Below are 12528 nucleotides of genomic sequence, written 5' to 3' on the forward strand. Positions count from 1 at the left end.
ATGTTGAAGTTTTGAAATTTTTTTTAAACTATTAAGTAAAGAAATAAACAGGAAACCTTGAGAATCTGTTGTATGTGACTCCTCTTGGGATAGGAAGGCACCAGAAAGGACTCATTCAGGCAATGGAAATGGGAATTAAGTTTAAAAAAAAATATCAAGGATTACTGATTAATGTAATAAAGGAAAAGAGATTATACTCTGAGAAACACAGACTGCTGGGAGGGTAAATTACACAAATGCCATGAAACATTGCTTGGAGTTTTTTACTCCCACAAGGATTTTGAATTCATATGATCAGCATCACTTTCAAGGACTTTTTCCAATCAAAAACATGAAGAGGAGTAACTAGGATTAAAAAATACGAATTACCATTCACAACAAATTATTTTCAAATACAAATCATGAGCCTCTGATACACAATTTTAACAGGAGTGTGGCTGTTGGTAAGGCCAACACACAGGCTAACAACTAGTTTCGTGCTTAAAGCTACTTTTAAATCATAGAACCACAGAATGGTTTGGGTTGGAAGGGATGTTAAAACTCGTTCCAATCGCCTGCCGTGCACAGGGACACCTTCGATCAAGTTGCTCCAAGACCTTTCCCACCTGGCCTCGAATACTTCTAAGAATGGATATGAAGTGGCTCTAAGCAGAAACAGCCAGAGTCCTGCTGACAATTTGTACAAGCAAGAAAATCTGACCTGAAGAAGAACTATCAAGCCATAATGATGCTTTAAATCACTCTCATACAGACAGATGTTGGGAAAAAAAACAAGCATTCAAGGGTCATTATCAGGACTCTCAGATAAACACAGATCTCTGCTAAATATTGGGAGGGTGGCAGATGGAAAACATGAATGTTCATTCAAAATGGGACACAAAGATCAGTAGTTTACCCAGCCAGTCTGTGATAACAAAGGAAGGAAACTGAGAGTGGGTGACAAAGTAGAGCCTAAACTGAATAGTCAAAAAAAGAAATAAAGAAGTGATAAGGATTTGGGGTGGAAAAATACTGGAAAAAAATATCAAGGAAAGTATCAGGGAGGGGCAAGATAAAGTGATAGGAGAGATGACACTGAATTAATGAACCTGTTTGACCTCCCATTGAATAATGTGTGGTCTTTGTTAGAGCTCACTGTAGGGTTTCAGCGCTAAGCTGAAGAATGGGCACATTGGCAATACTGTATTTCAGCTGGATGTTGAGGCTTGCTTCCACAGCAGGGTTCAGCTGCTGTCAGTCCGGGTAATTTCTCTGCCAGAAGTAGAATTTCAATTAGTTTTTGGAAATTACCTAAAATAGAATTGAAAAATTCTTCCTGAGCAACTTGTTCTACGGAATGTGTCCCTGTAAGTGGGGGCTGGAATAAGTTGATCTTTGAGGTCCTACCCAATCTAAGTCATTCTGTGATTCTATGATTCTATCAAAGACAAAATCAGAAATTTATCGGCCCACTTTAGGTCGTTGAAGTTAAAGCTGGCTGGGTCCTTTGTAGACTGCAGAATCATGTTTGCTTTGCTCAAAGAAAGCACCATGTGAAAAGGTGCACGAGCAGCTGAGAGAACATGGGGCAGTGTGAACCATGGACCTCTTTAGCAAATGTTCTCATTCCAGCATGTTGGGGAATAACATCTATGACGAAGGGGTGCAAAATTAGTTCCTGACACAGTTCTGAATCCTGAGAGCTGCTCTGCATGTGAACACTTTCCATTAGGAGCAATTCAAATGCATATAGTTTTATTCATAGTAAAACTGCCTCTACGTCACACAGTGTAGTGTATTCTGAAATACAGTCTCATTTGGAATAAACACACCCACAAATTTATACCAATTTGGCTAATTTTGTTTTACTTGGGTTAAGTTTTAGATGAGTCATCAGTTCCATGAGGAGTGATCTGGGCTGAGCATTCAAAATGCCATGAAGAGAAAGTGCCTCAGAGCCAGCAGTTTCCTGTCTGCTTTTGAAATGAATACTCTGATAGAGGGGATTTCTGTGTTTTGATCATTTTGATCATCTATTGCCTCTGCCAGCAAATTACTTTGAACCTCTGATGCTTTGCTGCACAGCAGATGCCGTTCACAGCAGGGTGCAGTTCAGAATCCACCTAGGGAATGGAGCTCCAGTGAATGGCAGTTCTAAATGTTTCACTCTACAGAGCTGTGGCTTTGTTTTTTTATCTTTTTTTTTTTTTCATGTCGTGATTTATTGTTTCTACTTTCCAGTAAACTTAGTGCCTTTCATAGAAAGAATCTTTTCTTTTCCCTCCTAAGAGAAAGGAGATGCCGATGCTGACACACTGCATTTGTGTGCATTTTAACTCTGTCCTTCAGAGAATCCTCTTCACCGCTGAACAGTGAGAGCAGGAGGGTGGGACGTCAACCAGTCCTCCAGTTCTCTGCGAGAGGAATTGTGCTGTTTGGCTGGGTGGATTTTGTTACACAAGCAAAGAAACTTCACAGGAGCCTACTCCCAGGCTTCTGCAAACTGAGTGATATCACGCAGGAATAAGGAGATGAATCTGGTGATTCATCACCCAGACAAAAGTCAGCCTGTTTAACCTCTGTTGGTGAAGGCAAATGCTTGTGAGGAAGAAAGAGTAAGGGAAAGCTCCGCTGGTATTGGCTGCAGCTGGACCTCTTCTGCATACACCTTTCTAGCAAAGCAAACCAAGTTTACTGTGTTTCAGGTTTGTAACACAGTATGTAGACTGTACTCATGCTGCTATATCCCAAAGCTGCAGGACAGCTCAGAAGCCTATTTTAAAGTCACAGCTCTGACCCCTGTCCCAGATCAAAGCCAAGTAAATGGGCACAGCAAAGAGCCAGTCACACAAACCTTCCCATGTCATGAGCAAAGAGCCTTTGCAGCAAATGGCACATAAATCAAATTTGCAGAAACCAGGCAGCGCAAAGGTGCTCAACAAAACGGGACTTTTTAAACAATGAATCCTTTGTTAGGTCATTTTTTTCAACTGGGATATTCCGGTCCAGCCCTTTCCAGAAAGAGAAGGAAATTTTACAGACATTTTGATATTTTTTCTCAGCTTCTGAGGGACACGCTGAGCAACTCTGCTGACCACCCACCACACCTCCAACCCATCACTCTGTACCTGCAAACCATCTAATTAAACACTCACTGGCAGCATGGACATCTCCATGGTGCTCCAACAGTCACTGATCCAGCTGTACCATCAGGAAACAGATCCTCTGGGTGCTGCTCCAGAGACCCCTGCAAGGACACAGAAATGTTGGGGTATAATAGCCATGAAGATGCTCTGAGGTCTGGACCATCTCTGCTGTGGTGACAGACTGAGACACCTGGGAACGTTCAGCCTGGAGAAGGCTCTGAGAACAATTAAGAGCTTCTTCCAGGGCCTAAAGGGGCTCCAATAGAGCTGTAGAGGGACTTGGAGCATGGACCTGGACAGACAGAACAAAAGGGGAATGCTTTAAACATACAGAAGGCAGAGGTAGATTAGATATTAGGAAGAAATTCCTCCCTGTGTTGGTAGTGAGGCACTGGCACAGGTTGCCCAAAGAATCTAAGACTGTTCCATCCTGGAAGTGTTCGAGGCCAGGTTGGATGGGGCTTGGGGCAACCTGGGACAGTGGAAGATGTCTGTGCCTCTGGCAGGGGGTTGGATTGAGATGACATTTCAGGTTCATCCCAAATGAAACCATTCTGTGATTCTGTAACTATTTTCTTGGAAGTTTATCTTTTGCCCAAGTGATGACCGTGAAAGATTCACAAAATGCTTTAAACCAAATCTGATTATTTTCTTGAACTTTTTTCCTCATTCAGGAGACTTATTGTAATGAATAAAACATAACCAACGTTTACTGACCTGTTGCATCATTTTCCTTCCACTGCAGAGGATGAAACTGCAGTGAGGAGGACTTTGAGCACATCAAACGTATGCTTTACTACTAGTAAAGTACTGTAACTTTATCACTTAAAATAGGATTCAGGGGAAAATCCGCGCTAAAGCTCCCCCAAGAGCCGGGACCGGTCTATCCTTCCTTCCCGACACGCCCTGCGGGCGGGGCGTGCAGGGAGGCGGGATCAGTCCGTTTAGGAGTTGTTTAGGAGTTGCGGCTGGTGATCGGGAGTGGGAGTTGTAGTAGTCCGTGGGCAGGCAGAGCCCCAGCGCCGTTATGTCCCATTCGGTCGTCCTGCGTGGCCCTTCACCATGGGGTTTTCGTTTGGTAGGCGGTAAAGATTTCAGCGCCCCGCTGACCATCTCCAGGGTGAGCTCGGAAGGGGAGGGGGAGGGGAGCGGAGCGGAGCGGGGACCCGCCTCAGGTGATGGGCGGTGTGGCGGGTGGTACCCGGAGTCGGGCGGGCTTTACCCGGGCCGAGAGGGTAGCAGCGCCTGGGCTGTTTTGAACTCCAGATTATTCTGTATCCACTCAGTGCATTCAAATAAGTGCTTCCCTCTAAGCTTTGCACTGTTTCAGCTGCTTTTCCCAGTGTTACAGCATTCTCCATGCTTTATTTTTTTGGATGTTAGTTCATAAGTATCTGCTTTCAAAGTTTTTAGTGTTCACAGGGTTTGGATTCGTGCCCTTGACTGAGTTCACAGGCTGTTGGGATTTTAAATAAGGCATGAGTTAAGTCAGCAAGAAGTTTCTCCATGCAGGCTGCAGTGTTCTGGGGTCTCTGTGGGCTGGTAATAATTACTGTATAAGTGTACTCGCACTTGTGTTTGACCTTACAAATATACATTCTGGAAAATTCTTCGCTAAGGTGTTGCAGATAGCTTGAAATAGGCTTTGTGCGTAGATAAATGTGCAAACAAACCATCCCCCGTGCAGAAAGGATCGCGGCGAGGTGGTGTGATGGGTGAGGGTGCCGTATGTGAGCTGGGCACACTCCCGTGGGCACTAATGTTTCCATCGCCGTCTGGCTGCCCCGGGAAAGGGCTGGGTACCCTAAGCTGCTTTGCCTTCCCGGCATTTCGGGGTGTGTAGGATTGCCGAGCTCCTCTGGGCTGCTGAATTTCTGGAACAAACACTAAGTGCACTTGAAAGAAGCTGTAACCTAAAAATACTGTTGTAATGCACACAAGCTGTTTGCCGTGACAGAAAAGAGAAAACAGGTATTCTTAGTGTCAAAGAAATAATTATGGAAGAGAGCATATTTTAAGGAGATTTAGTTTGTCTTTGAATTCAAACATGTCTATTCCATGGCTTTGTTTTTACTTTGGACTGTCCCTTTCCAAGTGCTCCAGTGAGGGCTGTTTTGGAGGAGTAACAGGAGAGGGAAGGCCAGGGTGGTGCTGGCTGTGCAGTATGGGGGGCAGATGTCCACACGCAGCTGGGGGGCTGTGCTGTGAGAGGCAGCACTTTGCTTTTGGGGTTCAGCCTGAACCTCTTGGACATGGAGAGTTCTAGTTCTTCCTTGGTAACAGGGGATATATCAAAAATCACTTCCTGGCAATTGTAGAAATGTTCTTGTGGAAATGAACATCTGAACTTAGTGAAGGTAGCTAGTTTTCCTGTTACTTTGAAAAAAACACGGTTTAATATGAAACAAGAAAAACCTAAGTCTTTTTCTGATTCAGCAAACTTGGGAGGTGTGAGGAGGATAATTCTCCTCAGGCCAGTCTTGCTGTGGATCACTAGGAATTGCAACTCAAGAAGGAAATGTGGGGTGTTATTCCATTTGGCAGCCTTTTAAATTGGATCCTTTTAAAATTCTGCTCCCGCTGAAGAGTGGGCTGATGCTCTGATGTGCTGTACTAGGATGTAAATATAGATGTAGGTTGCTCTGCTTGGGCTCTAGTCTCTAAACACAAGAAAAGATCCCGCTTCCTTTGCAAATAGTACCTGAAAATGTTAAAGCTGGGGAAGAATTATCTTCTGGTACAGCTTCTCACCATGGAGAAGCAGGAAGCAGCTGCTGAAGAGCTCCCTACAGAGCCTGGGCTTTGCTTGGTGGTGAGTCTGTGCAACCCTGCTACTGTGCAGATCATGGCTGCTATATTCCATTTTATTCTATAATTGTCCAGGAAATCTTTTCTTTCTGGCTTGAAATGTGGGCAAGGGGGCTGGGGGCTTCTTGTCTCTAGGAATGAGAAGCCTCCATCCACTTTGCCCGCCCTGGCTCACAGCAAGGGGGAGATTCTTGCTAATTGTGGAGGCTTTTGGTTGATTTCTGCTTCCTTCAAGCTGCCTTTCTTCTTTAATTTCAATTTTATTTGTTTTATACTAAAATGCCATTAAATCACAGACATCTTTAGAAAAGGAGAAATTCTGCCTGGAGGAATGACCACACTTTTGGAATCCCACATCCAGCTGTGGGCCCAAGATGCCTACATTTCTGGGTGTGCTAGGCTGCCAGAGGGATGTGGGTTTGCTTTGTCCCACTGCTTGGCCCAAAGAGGGCTGAGGATCAGTGTGTCACAAGGTGTTTGGGCTGTATGGTTCTGCAAGCATCCTACCTGGACTGCTTATGTTGGGAAATCAGGTTGAGTTTGGGATTTGAGGCATCCAAGGCTATCCACGTTCAGTTCTGGGTGCTGGAGGCTGGAAATAATGAAATGAACTGCCAGGGTGAGCTGAGGAAGAGGCACAGTGGTGCAGGACAGAGAGGTATTGGGCAGGGAGCCAAGCTGAAGGTGGTCCACAAAAGTGTCTTATGGTAATATTGTCAAGAGATAAATGATAATATATGGATTTGATAGCATGGAATGTGACAACGACCCTATCCTGCTTTGGGATGGAACTTGCCTTGCTCACAAGGGTTTAGTTTGGCATTAGCCCCTGTGAGGTGGCTGTGTCTGTGCAGGTGCTGATGGTATTTTAGTCTGTCTCTTCCAGCTGTCTCAAATAGGCTCATTACATTAAGCAATGATCTTTTTTTCTTGGAAACAAGTCACTTCCCTCTGTGATTTGATAAGTCTTAAGTGACAAGGGGTAAAGATCTGATTGCTCTGCTGAGCAGCTGGTGCTAAGCTCTTCCCTTGAGAAGCCAGTGCTCCAGGTGGGGTGTCGAGTTCTCTAGTATTAAAGATAAATGCAAATCCAGAAGGGCATGCTTAGGACATCTTTCATGCAGTCACATGAAAAGTTAGGTGTGTTATATCCACTGTTTCTTCTTGTATATTCAGGAAGACCCATATTAGCAAGGCTGGAGTTTGCTGGGCTGGTTTTGGGGCACGCAGCCCCTGGACAGTGATACTGATGTGTTGTCAGCACAGTGCTGGGGAGGTATTTGTAGCCCCAGGCTACGCTCTGGCGGGGGGGAAACACAGTTTGTTTTATACCCACTGTTAGAGTGATCTAACACTAGGTGTAGGACATCACATCATTAATGGTTACACCTTCTTCTAGGGATATTTATAGGGGTAGGAAATTATCCAAAAGATCTGCTTTGAGTTGGCCTTAATGACTTGATAGAAAGTGGTTTTAAGACTTAATTCAATTTCTGGTAGCTGACAGCTGCTTTTCCTTCGTTGAGCAGACTAATACTGGGTGCTGTGTTTTCCCTCTGTGGGAAAGGGGGTTCCCTGTGGCTCTTACTCCAGTGACAACATTCCTTTTGACCAGCAGCCATGACTCAGGAACAGGAATGGAATAACTCACTTGGCTGTTTTCAATGTTGTACTTGTAACCACATCAGTGAGTGCTGTGGCTCTGTGTGGGATCACAGTTGACCTACCCCTTGCCTAGGATTAAAAGATAATCAGTCATTAGCATAACTAGAGGAGCTGAATGCATTTAATCACTTGAACGTGCTTGTCCTGCTCCTGCAGCAGCCGATGTTGTAATCTGCCCAATTCTGCCAGCGTTATTCCATGCACTTGCTGTTTTTGAAATCATGAATTACTTGGCTAAACAGATAATTGACAAATTGACCAATTTCAGTGGTTTTTGAATGAGATTTTAATGCAATTTTTCCTTTATCTGCTGGTCTCTAGTGGAGCAGCAACAATGCAATTTTCAGCTTTGGCTTGGAACTGTAACACAAGAAGGATGAGAAATAATTTGTCTGCAATCCGTTATCCAGGTATTGTTTGAGTTAAGATTGACTTTTAAACTTAAGCAGCATTTGCATTTGAACAGAGACGTGTCCTGTTAAAGGTTAGGATACTCAAGAAAGAATTCTGCTGAGGAAGGAATTCCATAAAAGTAATTTTGTTGACTCTGTCAGGGCAACTGGCGAATGCCCAAGTCTATGCTGTGATCCTGTGTGAATGCAGAGAGAACCCACTTGGTATAATATCTGGGGAGGCCTGTGAGGTTTGTTCTTGTGTGGGTGGGCATGGCTGAGTAGAAGGGGTTCCCCAGAGCTAGGGCTGGGAGTAACAGGTTTGGTTACCCCAGGAACTCCACATATGTTGGTGCAGAAGGCAAGAATCAGAGACAGCAGCAAAAGGAACAGGAATTTTATCTCCATTTGAGGCAAGTTAGGAGGACTTCGATTTCCCTAAGGTTTTTTTTTGTTTGTTTGTTTGTTTCACATAATTCTTAGGTATTTGATAGTTTATTAGATGGAAATGATGCACTTTCTGTTCAGAGCTCCCAAATGGACTGAAGAAGCCACTCTGTATTGCTGAATCCCAGAACTATGACCCCACCTGATTTCTGCTGACTTTTGGTGGTTTTGCTGCCTGTGTAGAGCTGAGTGATGAAAGCTGTCCCTCAGTTGGTTGCATAGTAATGTTATAGAATTTCAAGTGGGATGATTTTTTTTCAAGTGGAAGGAAATACTTTAGATAGTCAGTTTTTGTTGTTCTCATCATCCCTATAAACTTGGGGGCAAGTGGTCTGGATGGTTAAATGTGAAGCTGTGCTGGTACAGAACATTTAATCTGAGCTACAGGTAAGAACTAGCAGAAATATGTCACAAATATATTTGCTGCTGAAGTGTTTCTGTCGCTGAGGCTTTGTTTAATAACTGAAAGAGAAGAATAAATGCTTGTGCTGGTTCAGGAGACAGTAATGGTGGAATGAAAACTTAATTCTAATTACCGTAATTAAGCACACTGATAATCCCGAGTGAGAAAGCAAAGTGGAAAGAATGATTCACGTAGATCCGTTTAGGCAAAGTTTGACCTTGGGGCAAGTTAACAAAATAAATCTAGCACACCCATGAAAACACACCAGGCCTCTGCCAGGCTGAACAAAGCAGTATAAATTCAGTGTCCCAGGGTATTTGGGATTAGGAATTTGTGAGTTTGAAGTTTTTCTTCCTTCCCTCTTCTTTTTGTTTTAAATGGTAATGATGCCAGTTTTCCTTGAAGATTGAAAGATTGCCTGTTGGGACAGGTATTCAAAATTATTTTGTACAAGTGTGCACTTTAACCCACTTGATAAAGTGGGATTTAAGAGAATGGTTAGATAACAGGTTTACTAGAACAGCACTGTTGGTGTAAGAAGCATACAGGGGGAAATATGTGCAATTATTCTTTTTTTTCCTAAACTTTTTTTGCTGTGTAACACAACTGATGGTTATAATCCTGGTCCTCCTACAACTGGTTAAGTCTTTGAATTTTAATACAAGTATGCTGTTATGAATAGTGTGGAATTAATGCAGACCAATGCAATTTAATTTCATTTTTGGTAGTATGGGGATGAAATACATGTCATAGAAATACTGTATTGTTCCTTCTAGGATTTCCTGACTGAATTTGTTGTATGATTTCTGAGCTCTCAAAATGCCTTGACTTGTGCTTTTCAGATACCCAAACAGTTGGTAAAAGCATCTTTATTTTCTAAATCATCTGTAACCACAGGTGCTAAAGTGAAAGAAAACAATAGCTCTCTCAAGATCTAACAGTGTTGATCGAAAAGGTTGCAACAAACAGAAAAATACTCTTCTTGATTTGTTATTAGTGCCAGATATGTGCCAGAGCAAACCTCTTATCTCACAGAGCTTGTTCATGTAGTGGGCTTGTACACAAGGCCACTTGCCCCAGGCCCTGGTAGGTAAGGTTGTGTTTGCCCAGTTGTAAAGCTGGCTTGAGCAGAGCTGTTTCCCCGTAGAGCCATCCCTGTGATGGCAGAGGATGCAGGCAGTAGGCATGGGGACTTTGCCCTTTTTTGAATGCTATCCCAGCCTTCTGTGGCCAAGCTCCAGAACAGAAGGTAGAACACTGTGTTTCAAGAGAAAACTTCTCTTGGCACATATAATCTTGCTTACTAAATTAGACTGCACAGCTACAACACTAACCAACTTAGGTTAAGCAGTTGTCTCAGTGTACTTTATTTTAATGGCCTGCCATTGTCTGATATCAGCACTCAGTAAATCCTAGCGATGCTCCAGTGGCCAGATAAGAGATCTGCTGCTGGCTTTGGGATTATCCCAATCTGTTTCATAGCATCATAGTATCCAGTTGGCTGGGGAAGGAAGTTGCTGGAGGCTAACTGCCTTATAAGAGAGTGGAGAAGTGGATGGTAATCCTGGAAAAAGTAGTGGGGAATGTGGTTGGAAAAACGAATTTTTACAAGGTGATTGTATTTATTGAGATAGAATACCCTGGTGGGTGATTTAGCAAAAGGCATAGTGTGGAGGTGATACTTACAGTGCTGTCACTGAATCTTCTGTGGTGACTGAAGAGGCACTGAAAGGAGGGCTGTTCACTGGGCACTCTTTCTTTAAATTTGGCTTTTTCTTACTGGAACAATAGAGGGAGGCACCAGTATTGGACCTCTGGTATTTTTAAAAGGACAGTGCTGTATGGGGAGCTTAGAAAGATATCACAAATGAGACATATCCTAAGGCGATTAGGAAGAATAATATTCTTATTAGAAAAAGGGGGGAAGAGTACATTCTGGCTTCCAAGGGGAGCAAATCCCTGAAGGACACACCCTCCACAGGCATGCTGTGTGGGGAGGGGCTGCTCTCTGGGATCTTGAGAGCCTGGAGCTTCTCACCTGAGGCACGCGCTCTGCAAACACGCCCTTGTGCTCTGCTCTAGAATATCATTGCTGGGCAAGTGGTTTGTTTCTTTAAGTCCTTTCTGTTTATAAGCATTCTCAAGCGTCTTCATTTTTTGAGAGAGAGAAGCGAGGAAACAGCTGCTTCTTTTTGCAGAGGGGATAGACTCAGAGCATTGTTTTTTCTTTATTTAATTTTAGGAGAGCAGTAGATCTGGCAGGCATGCATGCTGCATTCTCAGAGCAGTGGCTGTGCTGTGTGTGCACAGCTGCCTTGGGCAGAGAACACCAGTGCTTCTGTCAGCATAAAAGGAGCTGTGAAAACACAAGTTCCAGTGACCTCCCCAGCACATGAACTGATTCTGCACATATTTCATGCTTAGTTCCTTCCTGCTGAAAATATGGCAGTGCTTAGGTGGTGGGTAGCACTGTGGGCTCTGCTTAACCATCTCATGAAAGTGCTCCTCACCAGCTTACTCCAGCCCTGCCATGGTCCCTGATGGCAGGTCCACTGCACTGGACCCATTCCTCTGAGTTGCTTTGATTGACTCACAGAAAACTTGGGGAAATGGCCTTAAGCTCAAGTAAGAAAGATTTAGATTAGAAATGAGGAAGCAATTATTTCTGTGAGGGTGGTGAGACATTGGTATGGAGAAGCTGTGGCTGCTCTATCCCTGGAAGTGTTCAAGACCAGGTGGGAGGGGGCTTGGAGCACACTGGTCTAGTGGAAGGTGTGTCTGGCCATGGCAGGGTGTTGGAGCAAGATTATCTTTAGGATCCCTTCCAACCAAAACCATCAGCTCTTCTGGATTGCATCCCAGGCCATGCCTCAGAACCTGCTGAGCACCAGGGATGGCACAAAGGAAGAGGCTGGATGGTGCTCCTGGAACAGGAAGATGCAGAGAGATGGCCCTCTCCCCTTTCTGCGGGACTGGCTTGTCTGTGTTGGGCAACTTCACCCCAAGTCTCCATTAGTTGGCTTTGGATTTATGTTGTTGGAAGATACTTTTGCATGCTGGGCAGCAGTAATCAGGAGTGTGAGTTAGCTGATGGCTGGAGGTTCACCTCAGTGCTGCTTTTGTGTTTCATAAAGTTATGTCTTTGGGAACTTGGAGCTTCCCGCAGGAGGTGGGGTTTTTGTCTGATTGAAAAATAAAAACCTTGAGGGGAATTATAATAAAAATACTTGTTTCTTTAAGCCTCGGTGGTTTTGGCTCTTGGTGCTTGTCCTGGGGTACAATGCAAAAATGTGTATTCTATCACCATCTGTTGAAATGTGGGAGGGGTGGTGATCCTTATCTCTGTGGGAGATATCCTCTACTGATGTGCCATCTGATAAAATCAGGGGGATGATCATCATTATCTTTTCACGACCCATCCTTCCTCCAGAAGATATATTCTCTTAATGGGCCATTAAGTCCTATTATGTGACTGATAAGATTACATCATCCCATTGGGAGATGCTCCAGCCAGGGGCAGGAGTCAAGCCTTTCCTACCTAAATAAAAAACTGGGGTTTGGGACGCGAAGACAGTCCTTTCCACTGGATCCCAGAGGAAAGTCGGACCTTTTCCACATCATTGGTGGACCTTCGGAGGAAAACTGCACCCTTCTACAGGAGCACTGCTTCAACAGAACCACATTTGTC

At 44.0% G+C, this 12528-nt stretch overlaps 1 protein-coding gene across 2 annotated transcripts in view; it reads left to right on the forward strand.

The window, feature by feature from the left end:
* Positions 1-4049: 4049 nt before the first annotated feature.
* PDLIM4 (PDZ and LIM domain 4) overlaps positions 4050-12528 on the forward strand; it is a 44156-nt gene continuing 35677 nt past the window's right edge. The window contains exon 1 of one of the 2 annotated variants that reach the window (XM_014891571.2): positions 4050-4245. In XM_014891571.2, the coding sequence (XP_014747057.1) occupies positions 4153-4245 (93 nt within the window). In that variant the 5' untranslated portion in view covers positions 4050-4152. The remainder of the gene's footprint in view (positions 4246-12528) is intronic. The other variant, XM_088173768.1, reaches the window with a different exon arrangement.

This window comes from Sturnus vulgaris, chromosome 15, assembly GCF_052056855.1.
Source record: "Sturnus vulgaris isolate bStuVul1 chromosome 15, bStuVul1.hap1, whole genome shotgun sequence".
Classification (NCBI taxonomy): Eukaryota; Metazoa; Chordata; class Aves; order Passeriformes; family Sturnidae; genus Sturnus; species Sturnus vulgaris.